A 20,900-nucleotide genomic window follows, 5' to 3' on the forward strand; every position below is an offset into this window, starting at 1 on the left:
CGTTTACAAGCCGTTACGTGGGCTTTCTCTAAGCCGGTGACCATTTTAAGCCCTGTCAATCTCCACAACAGTCCTACCAGGTGGCTCTGATCCCCCCCTGCAGACTTGGACACCCACGTGGTGTCACCTCTGCAGCTGGTTCTGTTTGCCCTGGGTGGGTCGGTGGTGGGCGCGCGCAGCCCCCTCCCGTTCTGTTCCTGGCTGGCCGCTGGTCGTCTGGGCGAGGGCGACGACCCCTTGGGCGGCTCCTAACTCCGCAGTGGGCCCCGGGAGTCTACTGTCGCGGGGCCGCGGGGGTGAACGGGGTTGGAGTTCTAAACTGGGCAGCTTTTGCCCATCAAGTTACTCAATCCGCCGGACGGGGAAACCGAAGCGCCCCGACAGGGTCCTGCAGCGGGTCAAGCTCTCGGGGCTGAGACTCGGGCCCCGCGGGGAGTCTGGGCAGTGGGCGGAGCCGCGGGGGGCGGGGCCTGTGGCGTCCGCGCCGGCGCCAATGGGGGCCCCCCCACCCCCCAAGCCCGTGGCGGCGGCGGCGCCCAGAACCCGGAGCCGCAGCCGAGTCCGAGGCGAGCCTGTGGGCCATGGCGTGCGCGGGGCTGCTCACCGTGTGCCTGCTCCGGCCGCCCGCGCCCCAGCCCCCGCGGCCCCCCGCGCCCACGCCCGACGCCGGGCCCGCAGGACACGCGCTCTTCCAGGACGTGAGTGGGGGGCGGGCGGGGGCCCGGGGCGCCGCCCGGGGGGCCTCGCGGTCTCTGTCAAGGTCTTATGGCTCCCCGCTTCTCGCTGGGGCTCTCTGGCTCTCCCTCCCTCGCAGCGCCCGTCCCAGCATCTCCGTCCCTGTGTTTGCCCCTGCCTCGGTGTCAGTGTCTCTCCCGCCAGGGCTGTCTCTGCCTCTCTCGCTAACCCTGCTGTCTCCGTTTTCCTACGGCTCTTACCTCTGTCTGGCAGCTCCCGTGTGCCCTGTGCCGTCGTCCCTCTGCTCGGCCTCTCCTCTCTCCTTGGCTCTGGTTCGGAGCCCCTGCCTCATCTGTGTGGCTGGTGGGGGCAGGCAGCCCTTGGGCATCACAGGAGTCATACTGGCGCCCACCCCATGGCAGCCTCCACGAGGGGCCCCATGGCCCCGGAGCTCAGAAGTGGAAGCGGCCTCTTCACTCCAGCCCAGCACTGACCCCTGAGTCCCTCCACACCGGGGGTCATGGGGTCCCACAGTTGATCAGGGCTAACCGCAGTCATTCTCTGTGGCCTGGGCACCCCTCCCATGGGATGCTGGGTGGCTCTGCTGCCCCAACTATCAACGTGGAGCAGCCTGGCTGGGGCTCAGGCACTGCCCTGAGCCCCTTCTACCCATTTTACCCCTGTGCTCAGCCCTGTCCTGGTGCCCTCATGCCCCCACTCCCAGAGGAACCTGCCAGTGGGAAAGGCTGTCTCCTGTCCCCTCCCTACTGTCCCCAGTGACTCAGCACCTTGACCATAGTCTTACTGGCTGAAAGGGATCTGACCCTCCTGCTTCTGGGATAGGGAAACCAAGACCTGAGGGGTTAGGGGTCTGCCCAAGGTCACACACAGAAGCAGGATATGTGACCCTACATAGCCTCATTTCCAGCTCAGCACCCTATACCTCCCCCCCCAACACACACATACTATCTCATATTGGACCACGCTGGGCAGCTGTGTGACCCCAAGCCAGTGGTAAACCTTCTCTGAACCAGGCTTCTGGCTAGGGGTTCAATTTATCCTTGAGTCTCATTCCCTGACAAAACAGGCAGGGGGCGGGGGTAGCATTCAGGCTGGGAGCTGGATGGGGGTCTCTGCTTAGACTTTGGCCCTCTGGTCTCCTCTTTGCTGGGCTGCTTTGGGTGGGAGTCTCTAGATTCCTGAGAGAGGCAAAGACTTTCTCTGTTTCTGTTGCCCTTCATCTCTGCTTTTCCATAAACACAGCATGTCTACCCTGCCGTCCGCCATCCTCACTCCCCCTCACACACACACACACACACACACACACACACACACACACACACACACACACACGCCTGCCCAAGGCCCTTACGCTGAGTCAGCCTCAGAGGAAGCCCGAGCCCTGGAACGGTTAACCTCAGGATGCCCCCTTATTGTACCAGTGATAAGACTGAGACATTGGCAAAGAAAGGACTAGCCATTCCTGGCATACCAGGATCTTCAACAAGCTCACAGGGAAACAGCCCAGAGAGGGCAGAGCCTGGAGAGGATCAGAGCCACACAACAGAGTTGGGGGCTCAGTTCTGGGAAAGTTGCCCAGGATCCTCAGCTTGCATCTTGGCCCATCTTCCTCACTTTCCTTAGGCTGGGACCATGCCAGGGGCTGATGCATCACGTGGAGGTTGCATTGGGCTCCAGGTGTGGGAAGTGGGAGTGCAGGGACCTGACCTGGAGCACCCCCCACAAGACCAGACTCCGTAGGAGAAGCGAACAAGCGGAGGCCCTGCTGTGAGTTCTTCCTGCACCTCCCTTGCTGGAAAAGCTCCTGCAGGGCCAAGCTGGGCAGGGGGGGTCAGGACTGAGCTGGGCAGGAGAGCCACGAGGCAGGGGGCAGGCAGGCCAGCTGTGGCCCTCTTCGGTTAGGTGGGGTCTCCCAATTCCCAGGCCCCACTCACAGCTCCCACCCCTGCTCCTTTGTCCTAGGTTTTCCGCAGAGCAGACAAGAATGGTGAGTGTGGCTTCCCCTGGGTCCCCAGAATGGGGGGTAGGATGGGGGACATCAGGGAGGCCCAGGGGAGGGTTGGAGGTTTATATGTCACAGTCCAGCATGAAGATAAATCTTGGGGATGCCTGAATCAGGAGAAGCCATAAAGGCATCCTTCCCAGGGAAGTGTTATTTTGAGCCAAATTTGACAGGATGGAGAGAGAAGGGAATGTGGTTTGACCAAAGGCCTGAAGTGGGGACTTATCACGTGCTCACATGATGGGTTCTTTCCCAGCTAGAGAGGGATTGTTAACCCCATTTCACAAACAAGAGGGCAGAGGCCCAGAGAGTGAAGCGGGCTGCCCAAGGGTACACAGCCTTTAAGTGGTGGGCCTTGAACCCGGGTCTGTATGATACTTGGTCCCAGGGTCCCTGTGTGAGGGATTTGGATTTTTAAAGGGCTTGGTGACTTTCCTTGTGAACCAACCATCTGGACCCAGGGAAGCGCTCAGAGGACAGAAGCCCAGCCCTTAGGCAGGATAAAGCTGTGTACAGTGTCCAGGGACTCAGGGACTTGCCCTGAGTCCTCAGCAGCCCGGACCCGGTTCTGAGAAACCTTGGAAGCTAAAGGAGGAACCCTTAAGGCACCCAGCAAACACCAATGATGACTCGGAATCACCGACTTGCCCCTGTTGACTAGTTGAGGGTCTGAGCCGAGGCAGCCAATTAGCCCTGAGTTCACTTCCATCCAGGGTCTTCAAACGCTTGTGTCTTTTGGGGGGTGGGGTGGGGGTGGGGCGCATGGTTCAGGAATAGAAGCTGGGTCTCCTGCATGGAAGGCGAGCGTTCTACCACCAAACCACCTGTGTACCCCAAATCCTTGCCTCTTTCAGCCTCCTTGAGACAGGATCATGTCTGTACTTAACTCCTCTTTGGGTCTCTTCAGATTGGGGAAGACTGTCTGTTCCAGCCCATTGATCGGGACACATGATCTCATTTGGATCCTGGCATTTTGTCTGCTGAGACTCAGACCCTACCTAGTTCCGTCCTCCTTTCCCGTGTGTTTAGAGAGAGAGACCTTACATGTTTAGGCAAAATCCAGTCTTTGCCCATCGTACTCAAGTGCTGCAGCCTCTGCTTGCATGCCCCCCATGGCAGGTTGCTCATTCCCTTGTGAGCCAGCCTGCTGCTGCTTACAGAGGCGCTGACTATTAAGATCTCATCTGCCTCCCTGCGGCATCTCTGTGAAGGTCCTGGGTTCTCGCAGAGCACAGAAGTGCCCTCTGCATTGGGGTGAGGCTGGCCAGCAGGTAGGCCAGTGACTCTACCCCCAAGTCCTCTCAAGTGATGTCTAGGCATTGGTCTGCTGTGGCCATGTCCCAGGCTGTTGTTCATTCGTTTGTTTGGCAAACATGTATTGAGTTATCCAGTGCCAAGTGTGTACTGCCCTGTCCTTTATGCACCCGCAGTGGGGCCCTGCTGCCTTCATTGGGTACCTCTGGGGGTCCCAGCCCACTTGTCCCCAGCAGCGAAGGCCCCTACCTAGCTCAGAATCCCATCCCACTGGCTGGGTGGTAGTGAGAGGCTGCAAGACCTTTGGGGGGCCTGGACCTGGTGGCAGGGGTACAGCCAGGGATCGGGGGTACCAACTCTCCTCCTTGCCCCCCACCCCCCAGATGATGGTAAGCTGTCATTTGAGGAATTCCAGAATTACTTTGCCGATGGGGTTCTCAGTCTAGAGGAGCTGCGAGAACTGTTCAGTGGCATCGATGGGCATCCCACTGAGTGAGTGTCAGAGGGGAGATGACTAAACCATGGGGGGTGCGAGGCTGGGCTATCCTGACCCCATGGGTGTTCCCTGCTGCTGCATATCCTTACGGAGGATAAGAAAGGGGGTGGGGGGAGGCTACCTTGCCCACCTGTCTAAATTTGTCAGGGCTCAGTGCCAAATTTACTCACCGCCCACCCCCTCCCCAGCTCCAGCCTTGCCCACCATACCGCTTCCAGCTGGGGCCCCAAAATAGCCAGGCCTGAGTCACCACCCATGGCTCAGCCCACAGGCATCCATTCCCATTCCTGCTTCCTGCAGGGACCAGAGGGTGCCTGGGGACAGCTGGGGCCCTGCTTGCCTCTACCCATAGATACAGGTGCATGAACACTGTGCTCCCACATCCATGCCTTGGCACAGACACGCACACCTCCCCATGCTTCCTCACATGGATGTGTATACACACACACACGCACGCACGCACACACAGCTATCCTCTCTCCCTCCCCTTCCCCTCATCCCCTTAGCATAAATTACAGACCCTTTGGGTTTGCATTAAGCCCTCCATGCACTCTCCTCTCCTGAGACCTGGGCTGGATCCTGTATACGCAGTGTCCCCACACCCGGACCAGACACCCCAGCCAAACTCCTCGTCCTTCAAAGCTTCCCTTCGAGAGACCCTGTAGGAAGCCCTCCTTGACCTACCAACTATTACCTCATGCCTTCCCCTTGCCAGTTCTGACTATATTCTGCCCATCTCCACATCCGTCACCCCCTGGCCTGGGCACCCTTGAAGGCTGAGGGTGAATCTGACTTACCAGCTTTGGATGGGGGGGCATAGTACCCACTCCTCCCCACTAAGGACCCCTGCCCACTCAGCAGCTTAACCTGGGGTGGGGGCAGACATCAGCCAGGCTGAGATCATTGGGGGGTCAAAGCCCTAGTTCTCTAGGCCAAAGTCCAGGGGGGCTGAGGGGCACCTTCTCTTTTCCCTGCAGCAACCTGGAGACAGAGAGACTGTGTGGTGAGTAGGCCGAGGGGAACCCTTGGCCCTGTGCCCCTCAGCAGGTGGGTTTGTGGGGGGACTGCTCCCGATCGCCTGCTGGGACAGGATGGGTTGGGCTCAGGATGCAAGGGCAGGTGGGGCCTAGAATTCCAGGCAGCCCAAATCAAGGCCAGCTGGGTGGATGGGTGGGGGTGGGAGGTACCCAGGAACCACTGAGCACCTTCTCTGCCCGCAGACTACTTCTCAGAACACCTGGGCGTCTACCGGCCTGTGCTGGCTGCGCTGGAAACGCTGAACCGAGCAGTGCTCACCGCCATGGACACTACCAAACTGGTGAGTGGATGGGGCTGATGCTGGGAGGCCCAAAGCGAGGGCAGGGGGTGTCTGCCACGCCGGGGAGACTTCCACCAGTCCAGGGCTCAGGGCTGTGGAGCCAGAGGCCTGGGTTCAAATGTTGGCTTCCCCCAGTTTCTGATTGTACACCTTTACCTCTCTGGGCCCTGTGGTTTCCTTGCTGTAAGCAGGCCATACTAATAGAGTCCACCGCTGCCCATTTGTTGTGACAATTAAATGAGAATGAAGGCAGGGACTTCTGTTTTGTTTTCTGCTCTATTCCCAGCACCCACAACTGTGCCGGGCACCCAGTAGGTGGTTAATACCTGGAGCTGCTGCTGCCGTTTTTATAACTGACAAGGCCTAACTGTTGCAGGGGACCCAGCAGGGACCCTGCAGGGCTGGGGGTCATGCTCCCATGTTCACAGGCCTGTGCTGATGCATGAAGCCTAGTGGGGCGGGCCTGGCCTGGGACATACGTGTGCAGACAAGGACATGAGCATAACAGTGCCCACAGACAGGGTTCCAGGCTCTTGTGGGGCAACTTAACTACAAGCTGCCCCTCCCTTTGTGCATTCCCTTTAAGAAATGTCTCTACCTCCCTCTGTCCCAAGGGAACCGGGAGTGAGTGGTGGGCAGCTGGGATTGTGCCTGACCCCGCATTTTACACGAGAAAGTGAGACCCTCTGAATCTGTGGTCACCTGAACCTGCAGCTGGGGACAGGGCTTCCCCTTCTGGTTGTTTCCACAGGGGATTTAGTGGGTTTTCAGAGTCATGTCCTGGGGCCTAGCATGGGATGGTGTCCTAAGGGTGCAGGTTGCAGGGACTTCCGTGTCTGTGGCCTGACAGCAGTGGGGCTATCACCTTCCTTGTTGTCATGGAGACGGGGCCCAGAGATGGGAATGCCAGCTGGACTGGCGTTCTCTGAACTGGTTGGGGAGGATTCAAATGTTAGATCAAAGCCGAGGGGCCTAGGAACCCCGCCGCCTCCTCCTGGCCCATCGCCACACAGTGACTCTACCATCTTGAAACACTGGAGACTCTTTATCAGGCACTGGCTGCCTCTGAAAGGGCTGGAGGTTGGCCCCGGGGCCTCTGCCTCTGCGTCCCACCCTTTCCAGCAGAGCCTGACTCAGTTGAACACTCGGTGCACCAGCCTGGAACCGCACTCCTGGTACATGGCTCGGGTCATCCAGCGGCACTGAAAAGAACTCAGCGAGGCCACTACAGAGCCACCAGTCCACACAGCCATGCCACGACCAGGCTTGGCCACCAGACGTGGCCGCAGGGCCCCGTAGCCATGCCGCCGGCACTGGCCCTCCAGCTCCATGTCCAGGCGCTCAGCAAAGCCAGGGAAAAGCGTGGACCCACCAGCCAGTACCACGGTGTCGGCCAGCTGTGTCCGCAGTGTGGGGGGCACCTTCTGCAGTGCCCGGAAGGCCAGTGCAGGCAGTCCAGGTGCAGCCTGGCCTAGCAGCCTCGGTTGGAAGATGGGTTCTGGGCAACAGAAGCGCTCGCTGCTGAGGTGGATGTAACACCCATTGCTTAAGCAGAAGCTGGCCGGGCGGTGGCAGGCAGGGTTACGGAGGTCACCCTCGAAGTCCAGCGACACATAGCAACAGCGCTTCTTGAGCTGTGTGACGGTCTTTCGGGGCAGGGCCTGTAGCTGGAGGATGGGGCACGCTGCCACCAGCAGCTCCCGCAGGTAACGCGACAGGGTGCTGCCTGCCAAGTCCTGCCGGAAGGTGGCCTCGTGCCACGAGTGGCCCGCGTAGATGGGCGTGGCGTGGCAGACGCCTGCGCCGGCCTCCACAGCCAGCCCGCTGAGCGCGCCCGTGGAGCAGAGCGCCAACAGCGCGGTGCTGGCCATGTGGCACGCGGGCACTGCCAGGGCCTCGAACAGCAGCTCGGCCACCCTCTCACGGCCCGCGGGCGGCGCCGACGGCGAGTCGCTCACCAGCACGGGCCACCGCTCCGGGCACACCCGCAAGCCGCCCACCAGCAGGCGCTCCCACAGCCCCTCCAGCGCCTCCCAGTCCACCACCGAGCCGTGCTTGATGGGGTGCGCGCGCGTCACGCCAGCCCACGCGCCGGGCAGCCCCGGCCGGTCCCAGCAGGGCACCAGGCTGGAGCTCTTCAGCACCAGGCGTGGCTGGTGCTCGCCCGCGAAGCCCGCTTTGGTGAAGCCCGAGCCTTGGTCCACCACGACCGCGATGCGGCCCCGCGAGGACGGCCTACGGGCCCCGCGGCTCCCGGACGCCGACGCCACCTTCCGGCTCAGTCTCTCCCCGTGCGCGTGGCCCCGGGGCCCGCCTCCTCCGCAGCGGCGTAGAAGACTCGGAACTGGGCCCCACCCCCGCCCCCGGCTCGAGGGCCCGCCCCAGAGCCTTGTTCTCCGGAGACCCCCACCTCTGCTGGCCTCGATGCGAGCCCCAACTTTCAGCTCCTGCCTTTGCCTCCTGGGTCAAAGTGCTGTCTTTTCTATGCTAGATAAAGGCCATTCCTCTCGGTTCTTGACTCCGCCCTGTGGTCCTGGGGCCCCACGTCTTCTGGCCCCCAGCGGCTCCTTTTTCACTCTGGCCTCTGTCCTAGGCCTGAGGGCCCGCCTTTTGACCCAAGTGCCAGTCTCCACTCTCGCCGGGCTCCAGCCACTTCTTGCCCTCGTCGCCTCTCCCCCAGGCTTCACCTTTTGCGCACCAGGCCTTGCCCTTCTTCTTAGGACTGTATTCCGCGGCGTCCCTCTGCCCCCTGAGCCTTTGCTGAGGTGGATGATGAGAGGGTCAGGCAGAATGCTTTTAGATATAGAGAGGCCTCAGGAGCAGTGCAGCTCTAGGAATGAAGGAGCCTTGTGGCAATATCTTCAACACATACATACCCGCTTGGGGACCTAGGAGCCCAGCCCAGTCCTTGAGCCCCAGGTGGTCTCCTGGCACCTCTTACCTCGGCTTGGCTGAAGGAGATTCTGGTAGTGGAAATGGGAGGGGTGGTCAGAGAAGGAAGAAAAGAACTTGGATTGCAGTCATTGTGACCTCATTCCTTAGCACTGGCTGCCCCTCTGCAGCCCCTTCCCCCTGCAGGAAAGCCCCCTGCATCCTTCTCCTTTCCTGGGACAGATAAGAGCAGTGATTTTGACATCCAAGGATCTGGCCTCATCTGCCCAGCACACTCAGTCTGATTCCTTCCCCAGTTATGGGTCATTAGACATGCCCTGGCCAAGTGTGCAGCCCCTCCCAGTGCTGGAGAAGGATCCCTGATCTACAGCCACCCCAGGGACCTCTGTGTGCTCAGGCTGGAGAGGCCTGAGCAGCCCACACAGCCTTCCTGGCTTCCAACGTCTGGACTCACATGGGCCTCAGTCCCTGACTCAGTTCTGAAGCTGACTCATGTGCAGCCCTGAGCAAGTCGCAGCCTCTCTCTGGGCTCAGTTTCTTGCTCCAAAAGTTAGTAATAAGTCTCACACACAGGGAAGAGGCACCTTCTTGTCTCTGCAGAGCCTCATTATTCTCTTTAGAACCATTTAGTTTGCAAATTGAAGATCTACTCAGTGAGCTTAGGCTAACATAGCGAGTTTGTTTATAAGTTTATTCCAAGGGCACTGGTGAAGTCTGACCTCGGGAAGACTGGAAGCAGGGCCTGATCGCAGGGCTTTGGGGAACCCAAGATGTGTGCTGTCTCTTTGTTTTGCTTTTTAAATTTATCCAAAGACGGGCTTGTGCAAGTTCATGTAGACAGTCTGGCCTCTTACAGTTCCTGAACTGCAGCCCCAGGCTTGGATTAGCTTGGGCCAATCTCCTCTGGCCAGGAGGTGTGGCCCTGTGGAGGTACGCAGGTATCCTGAGTGTAACCAGGTGGATAGTAGGGAAGAATAGGCTGTCACAAGGTGGTGGTGGGGGGGCGGGTGGCAGGGGGTGGCGATGCTATGGGTCGGGAAACCTCCAGCTTGGTGCAGACAAGTGGAGGGGATGTTGGTCATGTGGTGATGAAAGTTCATCTTGAGCAGAAGTGTCTAATGAGGTTGGACCTTCACTCCTGCTGCAACTGTCCCTAAAGGTGTCTGTCATCCTGAGATTGGTTGCCAGTGTGCTGTAGGAAGGAAGGCTGCAGGTGTGGCAGAGCTGGGGCAGCACTAGGTCCTGGAGCTGGCTCTGGGACCCAGGCAAGGGAGAAGCAGCTGGGTCCTGCCCACAGAGAAGGGGGAGGAGCTTAAGAAAGTGAGCCTGGCCCTTGAGATCACAAGTGGCAATGTTGCTAGGGCAGGGATGAAGGCAGCTGCCACTGAGAGGCCCTAGAGGGGAAGACTTGAGGCTAGGGAGTGGGCCTGCACATCCCATTCATAGGTCTGGAGTTTTTTCAGTGGGCAGTGGGGAGCCAGTGGTCACTTATGAGCAAGAGAATGACCTGCCGTGGCCAGATAAGTGATTTGAAAGGATTCGACAGGGTAGGTTGGGAGACAAGTGCTGAATTTGACTGAAGTGCTTGGGGGAAATCTGGGGGGGTTAGGGGTAGGAGTGAGGGGCTATGGGGCCCAGAGACCTGGTCTCTCCTCCTCGGTGCTCTCTCCCAGGTAGGATCTGAGTCTCAGACCCCACCTCAGTTGACCATGGGACCTCACAGTTCCTTTCCAGAATGGAGACTGTTTACCTGGGACCCTCCCTCTGCTTAAGAGGGATTTCTGAATGCTGGGGACTCTTGGAGATGCCAGGCCTTTGCTGAGAGCAAGCCTGGGTTTGCCCATGCCTGCTTCCCTGGGGCCTGCAGACCTGGTGGGGTCTGACAGGAATCTGAGGGGACCAGGAAACATCCTCCCTCCACTGCGGCATGGGTGCCTTTCCCCACCTTAGCGGAGGGGTTCTGACCCTTGGCTCACAGGGAAGGGAGAAGGCAAAGACAGCCCTGGTTCCAACCTCAACACACCTGTTCCTCCCTGTCTCACTCGGGGCCTCAGTTTCTCCCCCTCCGACAGAGCCAGCAGGCGCCAGGGTTGCTGTGCGCTCTTTATTGGGCTGGGGCCGGAGCTGCAGGGCCAGGACCGGGCTCAGGGCCGCGGTCGCGGGCAGCGGCGTCGCTTACGCGGCTGCTCCTCGGGGGCGTCGGCCTCGCAGTCAGCCTCGCTGTCGGTCAGCAGGCACGCGTAGAGCCGCTGCCAGCCCTGCGCCGCCCCGGCCCCGCCCCCGGCTCCGGCCCCGCCCCCGGCCCCGCCCGCCGCGCGGCGCCCCTCCTCCTGCAGGCGCGCGTCCAGCAGCAGCAGCAACACCAGGATCTTCTTCATCTCGCGCGTTCGCACGCCCTCGCGCCGCCCCGCGCCGTCGCCCGCTCCGCGCAGCATGGACGTGGTCGCCGGGGAGCCCAGCGGGGCGCCTGTCGCGTCCTCACCCGGCCGCCCGGCCCGCGCGTCGGGGCCCGCAGCCGCCTCGGCCAGCTGCTGCCGCTTGTCCAGGGGGAAAAGCAGCACGATCTTGGTCTGGGGGTGGAGCAGAGGCGTGAGACGGAAGGGCGCGCCTGGGGCCGAACCCGCAACGCGGGTCCCAGGCCTACTTCCTGAGACCCCGCTCTGTCCGCATTTATGGTCCCTGCCCACCCTCCCAGTCTTGATGTCGGGACCCTCGACCACCCCAGCCCCAGGTCCAGAACGTCTGTCCACCTGAAGCATGGGGATAAAATAGCATGTTTTGAGGCTGGGGTCTGCAAGCGGGACAAGGTTTGCCTTGTGCCTCCAGCCTCAGGTACTGCCTAGGGCTCCCATGTGGAGACCTCGACCCGTTGGGCCACGGTTGGAAGGATCCCTCTCCTGACCACCCTTGTGGCTGCCAAGTCTTCTCCAGCTCTTGATTTCTGAATTCCTGCCATCCCTTCTGCACTTCCGGGAACCCCATCCACACCCATTGGGGTCCTGGAACCCTCACCCTTGGGAAGGACCCCTAAGCCCTCCCATGCCCGTAGGATTTCTGCCCACGAGGCCTAGACTCCCACTAGACGCTCCTGGCCACTTGTCCTGGGCCTCTGACCCTTAAGTGCTGCCTGCCCGGCACTCACACTTGGCTTCTTCCACTTGAGGTGGCTAAAGAACTGTCTGTGCCGGGCCCTGTCCACGTCAGGTGGCTTCTCCTTGCGGGTCTGCTTGGGCATGTCGGTCGTCTTGTGGGAACTGCTGTTTCCCATGGCAGGGCTGGTCACTGCGGGCCACGGCCCATGCTGCCTCTGCCCTGCTCTCTGGCTGAGGCCCTGCTCCTGGGGCGGCCACATTGTGACCTCATGGGTTGACCTCACGGGCTCCAGCCTCCAAGCTCCTCCTCCCAGGACCCACAGGGGAATCTCGACTCCGTTCACTCTGTCTGTGACTTCTGGCCTCTGTTTCCCAGCAGTAAAATTGAGCTAATGATCGTAAGTGAGGCGATGATCATAAGGTGCCCAGCAGTGAGTAGAGATGCATTTCTGTGGCTTGGGTTTGGATCCTGTTCTACTACTTATTTGCTGTGTGACCTTGGCTAAGATAATCAATCTGTCTAGGCATCAGTCTTCTTATCTGCAAAATGGAGTCAGTTATGGTCCCCGTAAATCCTTCTGAAGATTACATGAGATTATGGTTGGAAGGGTGCCTGGCAACAGAGTGGGTGCCTGTTTGAGTTGGGTTTTTTGGTTGCAAGCAGCAGAAACCAATTGCATTAAGTACCAAACATCAGGGTTTTATTGGAAGAGTTTCAAGTTGCTCTGAGCGTGCTCAGGAAGTCTGGAGTTCAAGCCTGGAGACAGGACAGAGACCACTGCTGCCTGGGAATGTGAGGACTCAGCCTCTCCTCTGTGTCTGCCTCCCAGCTCACAAGCCCAGCCTGGAAGGGCCCATTCGGTACCTGGGAAGAGGCAGGTCATGGGAGAGAGACGAAATCCATGATGGGGTGCCTCTGGGCCCCCGTGTAGAGGAAATCAGATACCTGAACCATGCTCCCCAGAACTCTATCTTGGGGTGTGTACATGGGGGGTGAAATCCTTCTCAAGAGATCTGTGACTATTGGAGGTACAAGTGGGTGAGTTCTTTGTTAGCGTGATATTTGACAATAACAATACTGACAGCTCTTGTATTGAGAACTTATGTGCCAGGCACTGGGTTACAGAGGAATAAATTTATTGGCACCTCTAAACAGTTCAGTGAGATAGGTATTATCATCTCCAATTTTATAGATGAGGAAACTTAGGCACAAAGAGATGATGGGAATTGGTGAGTTTCTTAGAATTCCAAGATAGGCAGCACAGGGCCTGGCATATGATGGGCATCCTATCACCCCACTTACCTTAGGAGGAGTTGGGGGGCTGGTGATGTAGGTTGGGGTCAGTGCTGGTGGTTTTGTGTGTGAGGAAAGCGATTCAGCTGTCTTGTATCTGCAGCTCCTAGTACAAGGGGCTCAGTAAATTTTTGTTGCATGCATGAATGAATATGGAGATTATGCATCTGGGGGCAGCTTATGGGGTGGGAGGACATCATACTGCCATTTTGTCTCGTGTCAAGTAAAACTGGCCCTTAGATGCCCTGTAACCCGCCTCCCTCCCTCCCTCTCCCAGACCCCACCAGCCAAGCTTTGACCTGCCCCTCCCTCCTCCCCCAGGCTCTGAGGGGTGAGGGGCCTGAGGCCCTTGGAGAAGACTGAAACCCCAGTTGGCAAATGTTTTCCCAGCTGGCAAATGCCTTCTTGGAAGGAAGGCCAGGCCCAGCCCAGGCGGGGGTCCAGGCGCCCCTACATGTGCCAGGCCCACACCCCCTCTGCTGCTGTTCTCTGATGGGCAAGGGGTGGAGAACGAGGGGGGCAGCCCCCCACTCAGGAGTATGTGTCCTGGGGTGGGGGTGCAGACCATGCCCCTCTGCCCCCAGGAGTATGAGGGAGCCTCCAAGGTGGACCAGTTTGTGACGCGCTTCCTGCTGCGGGAGACGGTGAGCCAGCTACAAGCCCTGCAGAGCTCGCTGGAGGGAGCGTCAGACAGCCTGGAGGCCCAGGCGCGGGGCCTGCGGTAGGTGGAGGCCTGTGTGAGGGAGCCCCACCCATCGGGGGTCCAGAACACAAAAGCGCGCTGTTCCCACACTCCAATCCCCCAGCCTCCGTTGCATGCCTTGGTTCCAGAGTCCCAGAGCCACATTCTTGGCAGAGGGGCCACGAGGGTGTGAGAAGGGGTGGCGGGCTTTGGGGCTGGGCCTCCTCGTCCTTAGCCCTGTGGGTCTGGGGGCAGTGGGCTGACCCCACGCTTCCCCTAGGCCAGATGAAGAGAGCGTGGAGGTGCAGAACAGGCCCCGTGGCGGCCGGAGGGCAGGGCGCAAGGCCCCGAGGTGCATCAGTCGCTCACCCACCTGGTCTCCTGGCTCCTCTGTCAGAGGTGCGGCCTGTGGGGACGCGGGAGGCCTGGCCAAGGGGGGTCCAGGGCGGGTGCTGCATCTCCCAGGCCTCCCAGCCTGACCTCCCCGCTGGTCCCCCCTCCCCAGAGCGGAGCTCAGAGGCTGAGATGCAGTGGCGGCTCCAGGTCAATCGCCTCCAGGAGCTCATTGACCAGCTCGAGTGCAAGGTGAGCGGCCGGTACCCAGGGGAGGACTTTCCTGGTGTCTGCCCAAGCCAGGCACAGGCTTGGGCCATGCTCTGTATCCTTCACAGGCCCCCCGGCTGGAGCCCCTGCATGAAGAGGAGTTTGCCAAGGGACCCGACTCAGTGAGTCCAGGAGGGCCAGGCAGGCCGGGCAGTTGGGTGGATGGAGGCAAGGGGCGCTCACGAAGTGAGGAGGTTGGTGGTGCTAACTGCTCACCCAGCCTCTGCACTGCACACACGTCCCCTTCCCTAGACTCCGTGGGCCTGTGCTGCGTTCTGGCCCCTGCTCTGTGATCCTGCAGAGATCAGTGGCCCTCTTTGTGCATTACTTTACCCTGTGTGCATTTTTGAAAGCTGGGTCTGGTGCAATGCATGGACGACTCAGAGGGGGCCGTTGGAGAGATGGCATACTGTGGGGAAGAGGGGATGATAGCTGGACCATGGCCTTGGGGATGGGGAGAGGAGGGTAGAGTCAAGGGATAGTACGGTAGGGCAAACCCCCAACCCAGGGTGGGCAGGTGGTGTTGGGTAGGCAGGAACTGGTGCAGGTTAAAGAGGTGGGTCCTGGAGGCCATGGCCAGTGCCTCGCCGCATGCCTTCACCCACCCCAGCAGACTGAGCTGCCTCTCTCGCCAGCACATACTCGTGGCCCAGAGGCAGGTCCAAGTGGCACAGGAAACGCTGCAGGACTTTCACCATGCCCTCTGCTGCTATGTGGACTTCACAGGGGCCCAGAGCCATTGTCTACAGTGAGTCTCGGGTCAGCTGAGATGTGGGGCGGTGAGCAGGGCGGGGTGCTGGGGCTCCTGTTAGGCACCCCTGACCCCCTGATGGGTGGTGGCATCTCCAGGCCATCTCTTTTGCCCCACAGTGTGTCCACCCAGAAGATGCTGGACAAGGCCTCCTTCACCCTGTATGAGTTCTGGCAGGATGAGGCCTCCTGGAGAAGGTATGAGTGATAGTATAACAGCTAATGTTTGTTGGGCATGGGCCCTGGAGTCAGACAGCCTTGGGTTCAAATCTTGCCTCTCTCACTCACTGGCTGTGTGACCTCAAGTGAGTTATCTGACCCCTCTGAGCCCCGGTGTCTTCCTGCCCAAAATGGGAGTGATGATAGCTCCAATCTCCTATGTTCTAATTGAGATGATTTGTAAAGAACTGAACACAGAAGGAACTCAATAAATGTTCACTGTTATCACTGTGTGCTGCATCCTCTGCCAAGGACCATGAGTGTTACTTCATTTAATCTTCGTGCTCTAGCCCAGTGAAGTGGACAATATTGTCCCCATTTCACAGAGGAAGAAACTGAGGTTCAGAGTCAGTATAATTAAGGACTGGGTTCTGAGCCCAGGCAGCAGGACTAGGGTGGGCATGGGGAGCTCTGAAGCCCGGCATCCTGATCTTCTGTGCTCGTCTGTGGCCCCGCAGGCACCAGCAGTCTGCCTGCAGCAAGGCCTTCCAGCGTGTGCTCATCGACCACCTGCAGGCTCCGGACACCCTCACCACCGTGTTCTTCCCAGGTGCGCTGCAGCCCCTACCCCTCTCCACATCCCTGGGACCCAGGCCAGGGGTGTGGGCCCCTGAAGGCCCCTGATCTCAACCTCTGACCCACAGCCTCCTGGTGGATTATGAATAACAATTGAGCCAGGCCTGTTCAAGCCAAGGACCCTGGGCCCTGCCTGCCTCCTTCTGGAGCTTACTGGACTGGCCAACTCAGCACCAAGGCCTGAGAGACAAGACCAAGAACCCTGCCTCCTTGTAGACCTGGGCCCTGGCTCTCGGAGGCCTCCCTGACCCAGCTGGTGGATGGCCTCTCACCCCAAGGATGAGGGACTGGGCTGCTTGCTTTCTCTTTCTGTATTCAGTGTATTTCATTGTTTGTGTCTTCAGCCACCAAGGCACACTGGGGTCTAGTCCCTGCTGTGTGACCCAAGACAGGTCCCTTACCTCTCTGGGCTTCAGGCCATCTGACTGTCTAGTGAATACCCTGCTTTCTTCCTGCTTGGAAGGAAGAACACAGCTGCTCCTCCCCAGGCAGCACAGAACCAGGGCTGATGCTCAGGGACCCCTACCCTGAACCTAGACCCCAGAGGCCAGGCCGGACTAGGCTGCAGTTTTGGGTAAGGACCACGGTATCCCCATCACTCTCCCAGGCTGGTAGGTTCCAGGCTTTTCTAGTACCCAGGCTGAACCAGAGACCTCTGGAGCATCCTGGGTTGGTTTGCATGTCATTTGCATATCATCTGCATGTTCCCATTCACCCACACTGAGAGTACTGTAGGAAGCATGGTGACCTTGCCAAGTAGCAATAATTTGGACCCAGAATCACTTGCTGTCCTCAGAGACAACCCCAGCATGGGACCCCAGCATCTGGGCAATAAAGGCTGTGGTCACCTCTGGCTTTGTCTCCTCTCTCTCCCTCTGCAGGAGGGCCAGGCTGTGGGGCCCCTATACAGCTCAGACCAGAAACTCAGAGCAGGAATCTTTCCTTACAATTATATAAACCAGTAGGTTTTTATCTCAAGTTCCCATGCTTGCAGATGATGGAAACGTAATCACAGAGGATCCAGGTTTCCTCACGCCCAGAAAGCTCTTGCCTGGGCCTGGCTTCTGCTCTCCACCCTCCCAAAGTCTGCTGGGGCCTCTAGCTTCTGACCCTCCCGACCCCCCAGCAACAGGGTGTGATAGGGAGTTGGGGACAGAGCACAAGCCCTTTCCAGGGACCTGGGCAGTTGGGCTTTATGTCCTAGTTAGCATGGCTGGATTCCTGTGAGAAGACGTGTCCCCCAGACAGAGTCTCCCCCACATCACCATCCCCCTCCCCTGCCAATCCCCTCTCCTTCAACACTCACTGGCCCTTCCGGGCTGAGCTTGTCTCTGCCACTGCCACTGCCACTGCCACTGACCTGGAGTAGTTCTAGGAGGATCAGACATATTGGGACTCTTCTTTGAGCCGTCTTGGGGTGGGGAAGGGGTTGGGGGGCTGGACAGTAGGTGAATAGGGGCGTCGGCTCCAAAGGGGAGATACCTGGCACCACAAGAGCAGAGGGTGGCTTTTGACCCGGGCTGGTGGGTGCTGGAGACAGGCATCATCAGCAGAGGAGGCAGCGGTACACGGCGCTGCGGGGAGGGTGATGCCCAGCAGAGGGCCTGAGGCCAGGTGCAAGGGAAGAGTGGCCTGAGGTGAGGCTGGGAAGATGGCAGGACCTTGAAGGTGCTTTGTCCTGACAAAGCCATGGTGCGTTCCAAGCAAGGTGGTGGGCTGAGTGACGTTGGCAGTGCCTCCTTGCTGAGCGCTGGGACGTGGCCAGGGAGGCCACCCAGGTGGGACCAGCTGAGACCTCTGTGCAGCTGCTTCCCTAGTGGGTAGTTCAGACCTGTGGAGATCACAGAACTTCTTTGCCCCTCTGGCCTGTCAGCCCTGCCGAAGACCCAGCACTGTGCCCCCCACTTCCTAAGCGATTCTCCTGGCAGTTCCTAGAAGGTGCTTACCCTAAGGAGATTATCCTGGAAGGTGCTGCTGGCCTCTCAAGCGCACAAGACCCCGGGGGGCAGGTGTAAGGAAGTTGTTCCCACATCCCGGTTTCACTGTCTCTCCCTGATGGGAAGAGGCGATCCGTGCCCTTTCTTTTGGCCTCCTATTCTGTTCTCCATAAAAACAACAGCAGCAGCAACAAGCCCTCCAAATGGCAGGACCTCCTGTTGCCATCTCTGAACAAAGGTGCTAAGTCCTCTGACACCTCTGAAGTGAGTGCCTCCTTCAATTTTGCTCCCTAGGCACCTGCCTGCTCGCTCTGCAATGGAGATCTAAAGATTAATAACAAAAGCTGTGGCCTCCCTCCCCTGCTGCAGGCTTGGAGGTGGCAGGGAGGCCCCTGCAGGTGGAGGAGGGAGTGTTCGGTCCCGGGCGTTGGGGAAGGCCCTCCTGGAGGAGCTGCTGTTTGCTTTGAGGGTTGGACGATGCCTGGGGTTCTCCAGGCGGTCACGAGAGGCCAGTGGGCAGGAAGAATGTCGCTGGCAAAAGGAGCAGAAAGTGGAGCTATGGGGGAGGACGCCAGACGGGAGTGATGTGGCTGGGGTCAGGGCTGAAGGAAGATGAAGCTGGAGTTAGTCGCAAACTAACTCAAGAAAACTTCCGAGCAGGGGATGCAGAGGGAGTCCTCATGCCTTTGCATCTGCTTCCTCTCACAAGCCCACCCTTATCTCCATCTCTCCATACCCACTGTGAGCCCTCCTCCTGGCCCAAGGTCAGGGCCACCACCATCTTTGGCCTGGAAGACTGGCAGCTTCCTCTCTGGGTTTCCTGTCTCCACTCGGCCCGCCAATAATCCATCCCCAGTAAAGCAGAGGCAGAGGCGAGGACGGGATTTGGGGCGGGAACTTCTGAAATGTTGTCATCCTGGCTAAGGCCCTTCAGCGACACCTTGCTACCTTCAACATCGTTTGAATCCTTGACCTGGCCGTTTAAGGTCCTTAGCAGGAAGCCCCCACTCCCAATGTGTGCGTCCTCCTCTCCCTGTCACCCCTCCAGCTGAGCTGGGCTGTTTGCAACCTTGGAAACCCAGCCCCACATGGCCTTCGTGCGTTCCCATCCCCTGCCCACTACGGAAACACTGCTCCATTAAGGAGCAAGACAGTGCTGTCAGGTCTGGGCCGCCTTCCCCAGTCCTTGTCCTCATGGTTCTTTAACCAATATCAACAACTGCTGGGCACCTGCTTTGTGGGAGGTGCTAGGGATGGTGATATGTCCCACACCAGCAGCCAGGTCAAGGGCAGGCAGAATCCTGAAGCTGGGCGAGCTCTGGGTGCCTGCCGCCAGCTGCCACTCCCACTTTTCCACATATTCCCCATACCTGCCCAGCTGTGCCCACAACCCTTCTGCATCCAGACTGTCCTGGGGGCTGGCCCGGTGTCAGGCCAGGTGCTGGGAAGGCAGGACAGTCTATGGGTGCTGCAATGCCAAGTCCCCTTAATATAGGCTCTGATGGGTTAAAATGGAGGGACTGAGACTAGGTAGACTTCTGAACGGATGGAAGTTTTCTTGAAACAGATGCTACTTAAGGCACCAGTCTCCATGCAGGGTGATGGGTAAAAAAGATGAATCCTTAAGGAAATCACAGATGGGCACGATGACAACTACACTTTACAGGCACTTCCTGTGTGCTGGGCCTTGGGCTAAGGGTGATCTGCACATGACCACATTTCAGCCTTGCCACGTTCCAGTGATGAAGGCATCGTTAGCAACACCAATTTACAGATGGAGAAACAAGCCCAGAGAGTAGATGTCTTGTGCCCTGTCACACAGCTGGTATCTACTCCTCGGCAGTGATAGCTACTCACCATCAAGTGTGAACAGTTGCTCAGGAAGAGGGTATCTTCTTCTCAGCAGAAACCAGCCCAGAGCTGGAAGAGGCGGTGGCAGCTACAACAAAAGAAGGAGCAGTGCCAAACCCTGGGGCTCGCAGGACGACAGATGGAGCTGCAAAGAAGAGCTACAGGAGCGCAGTGCAAGGTGGAGGGTGGGTCTGGTGTGGGCTCTGAGGGCCAGCAGCCCTCTAGGGTGGAGGCTGAGTCCTCATCATTTCCGAAACTCCCTGGGCGCAACCAGAAAACATTAGCTAAACTTATGAGGCAGAAGGGCAGCTTCAGAAAAGGTCAGTGCAGAGAGGTAGGTGAAAGTTGCACCTTGGATAGAAATCTGGTTTGTGGATGGAGAGGGGTGGCAGCAGGTCTGGCTCCGTCCACCAGAGGGCGACCGGCACCAGCCGATGAAGCCATCCTTGGGTTTAGTGCAGGTTCCCCTAACCCTCCAGGGAAGCCTGAGGAGGGGATATAGTCAATTTGCAAGTGGAGTGGGAAATACCAGCAGCCCAAGACAAGCACAGGCAGGCGAGTTGAGCTTAGGTGGATGCTTGTTTCCTCATCTTGAGATTTTTAATATCTCAGGACAAGTATTTTCCTTAATACCGAGAAATATAAAAACGTCAATAGGTTTCTTGATTCCATCCTTGGTTAACTGCCTGCAACTCTTCTATATAGAAACTGGCCTTGGGACTGCTGATTATTATCATTTTACTAAATAATCATTATTTGGTAAAATATTAAAGGGCACTCTCCTTCCCATCTTGTCCTTCAGAAGGAACTCTCATATTTCTCATCTCCCTTTCTGTGCTGCGGAATAGTAATGCGTCACTAATTTTCTCTTCAGATTCATCTAATCTTCTGCTTTGTAAGTTAGTTCACTATTTCAGTGATTACTTGTCATTTCCAGAATTCTATTTTTGAATCTGCCTACTTATTTTTAGTCTCTTACTTTTTGCTCACTTTTTTCAACACCGGTTCTCGAGGTTTTGTATAGTTATTTTATATTTTGCATCTGATAATTCCAGTAGTTTAAGTCCCAGGGTCCAAATCAACTGCTTGTTCTCCCTGCTGATTCTTGCTCCCGGTGGCTTATTTCCTTGGATGTCTAGTACTCAAGTTTTTAGGCAGTGTATAATTGGTCAGTATAAACAGGAATCCTGAAGGTCCTTAAGCATATTTTTCTTCAAAGGATTTGTTTTTGGCTTTTA

At 58.2% G+C, this 20,900-nt stretch overlaps 3 protein-coding genes across 7 annotated transcripts; 1 reads left to right on the forward strand and 2 right to left on the reverse strand.

The window, feature by feature from the left end:
- Positions 1 to 560: 560 nt before the first annotated feature.
- Positions 561 to 16,229, forward strand: NECAB3 (N-terminal EF-hand calcium binding protein 3). Of its 5 annotated transcripts, none has more exons than XM_077111190.1 (13): positions 561 to 698; positions 2,659 to 2,683; positions 4,336 to 4,444; positions 5,426 to 5,451; positions 5,669 to 5,766; positions 13,629 to 13,765; positions 14,007 to 14,125; positions 14,232 to 14,311; positions 14,398 to 14,451; positions 14,965 to 15,077; positions 15,179 to 15,277; positions 15,757 to 15,848; positions 15,943 to 16,229. In XM_077111190.1, exons 1-13 carry the CDS (start codon positions 582 to 584, stop codon positions 15,969 to 15,971), a joined length of 1,098 nt encoding a protein of 365 aa, XP_076967305.1. In that variant the 5' UTR covers positions 561 to 581; the 3' UTR covers positions 15,972 to 16,229. The 5 variants fall into 5 exon arrangements, with proteins under 5 accessions (XP_076967305.1, XP_076967314.1, XP_076967322.1 ...); XM_077111199.1 differs by having other exon boundaries at positions 15,200 to 15,277; XM_077111207.1 differs by lacking the exon at positions 15,943 to 16,229 and having other exon boundaries at positions 14,940 to 15,077.
- On the reverse strand, positions 6,793 to 7,740 carry ACTL10 (actin like 10). The gene has a single exon (XM_077111237.1). The coding sequence runs from the start codon at positions 7,635 to 7,637 to the stop codon at positions 6,900 to 6,902; it is 738 nt and encodes a 245-aa protein (XP_076967352.1). The 5' UTR covers positions 7,638 to 7,740; the 3' UTR covers positions 6,793 to 6,899.
- C1H20orf144 (chromosome 1 C20orf144 homolog) lies at positions 10,803 to 12,019 on the reverse strand. Its single transcript, XM_077155330.1, has 2 exons — positions 11,801 to 12,019; positions 10,803 to 11,228 (listed from the first exon to the last, which is right to left on the reverse strand). Exons 1-2 carry the CDS (start codon positions 12,008 to 12,010, stop codon positions 10,803 to 10,805), a joined length of 636 nt encoding a protein of 211 aa, XP_077011445.1. The 5' UTR covers positions 12,011 to 12,019.
- Positions 16,230 to 20,900: the final 4,671 nt, after the last annotated feature.

Source organism: Tamandua tetradactyla, chromosome 1, assembly GCF_023851605.1.
Source record: "Tamandua tetradactyla isolate mTamTet1 chromosome 1, mTamTet1.pri, whole genome shotgun sequence".
NCBI lineage: Eukaryota > Metazoa > Chordata > Mammalia > Pilosa > Myrmecophagidae > Tamandua > Tamandua tetradactyla.

Coding starts and splice junctions, on each gene's coding strand:
- NECAB3 (XM_077111190.1), top strand. CDS start 582: ATGGCGTGCGCGGGGCTGCTCACCGTGTGCCTGCTCCGGCCGCCCGCG. Junction 699..2,658: donor GACACGCGCTCTTCCAGGAC/GTGAGTGGGGGG, acceptor CCTTTGTCCTAG/GTTTTCCGCAGAGCAGACAA. Junction 4,445..5,425: donor ATCGATGGGCATCCCACTGA/GTGAGTGTCAGA, acceptor TTTTCCCTGCAG/CAACCTGGAGACAGAGAGAC.
- ACTL10 (XM_077111237.1), bottom strand. CDS start 7,637: ATGGCCAGCACCGCGCTGTTGGCGCTCTGCTCCACGGGCGCGCTCAGC.
- C1H20orf144 (XM_077155330.1), bottom strand. CDS start 12,010: ATGTGGCCGCCCCAGGAGCAGGGCCTCAGCCAGAGAGCAGGGCAGAGG. Junction 11,229..11,800: donor TCAAGTGGAAGAAGCCAAGT/GTGAGTGCCGGG, acceptor CTCCACCCCCAG/ACCAAGATCGTGCTGCTTTT.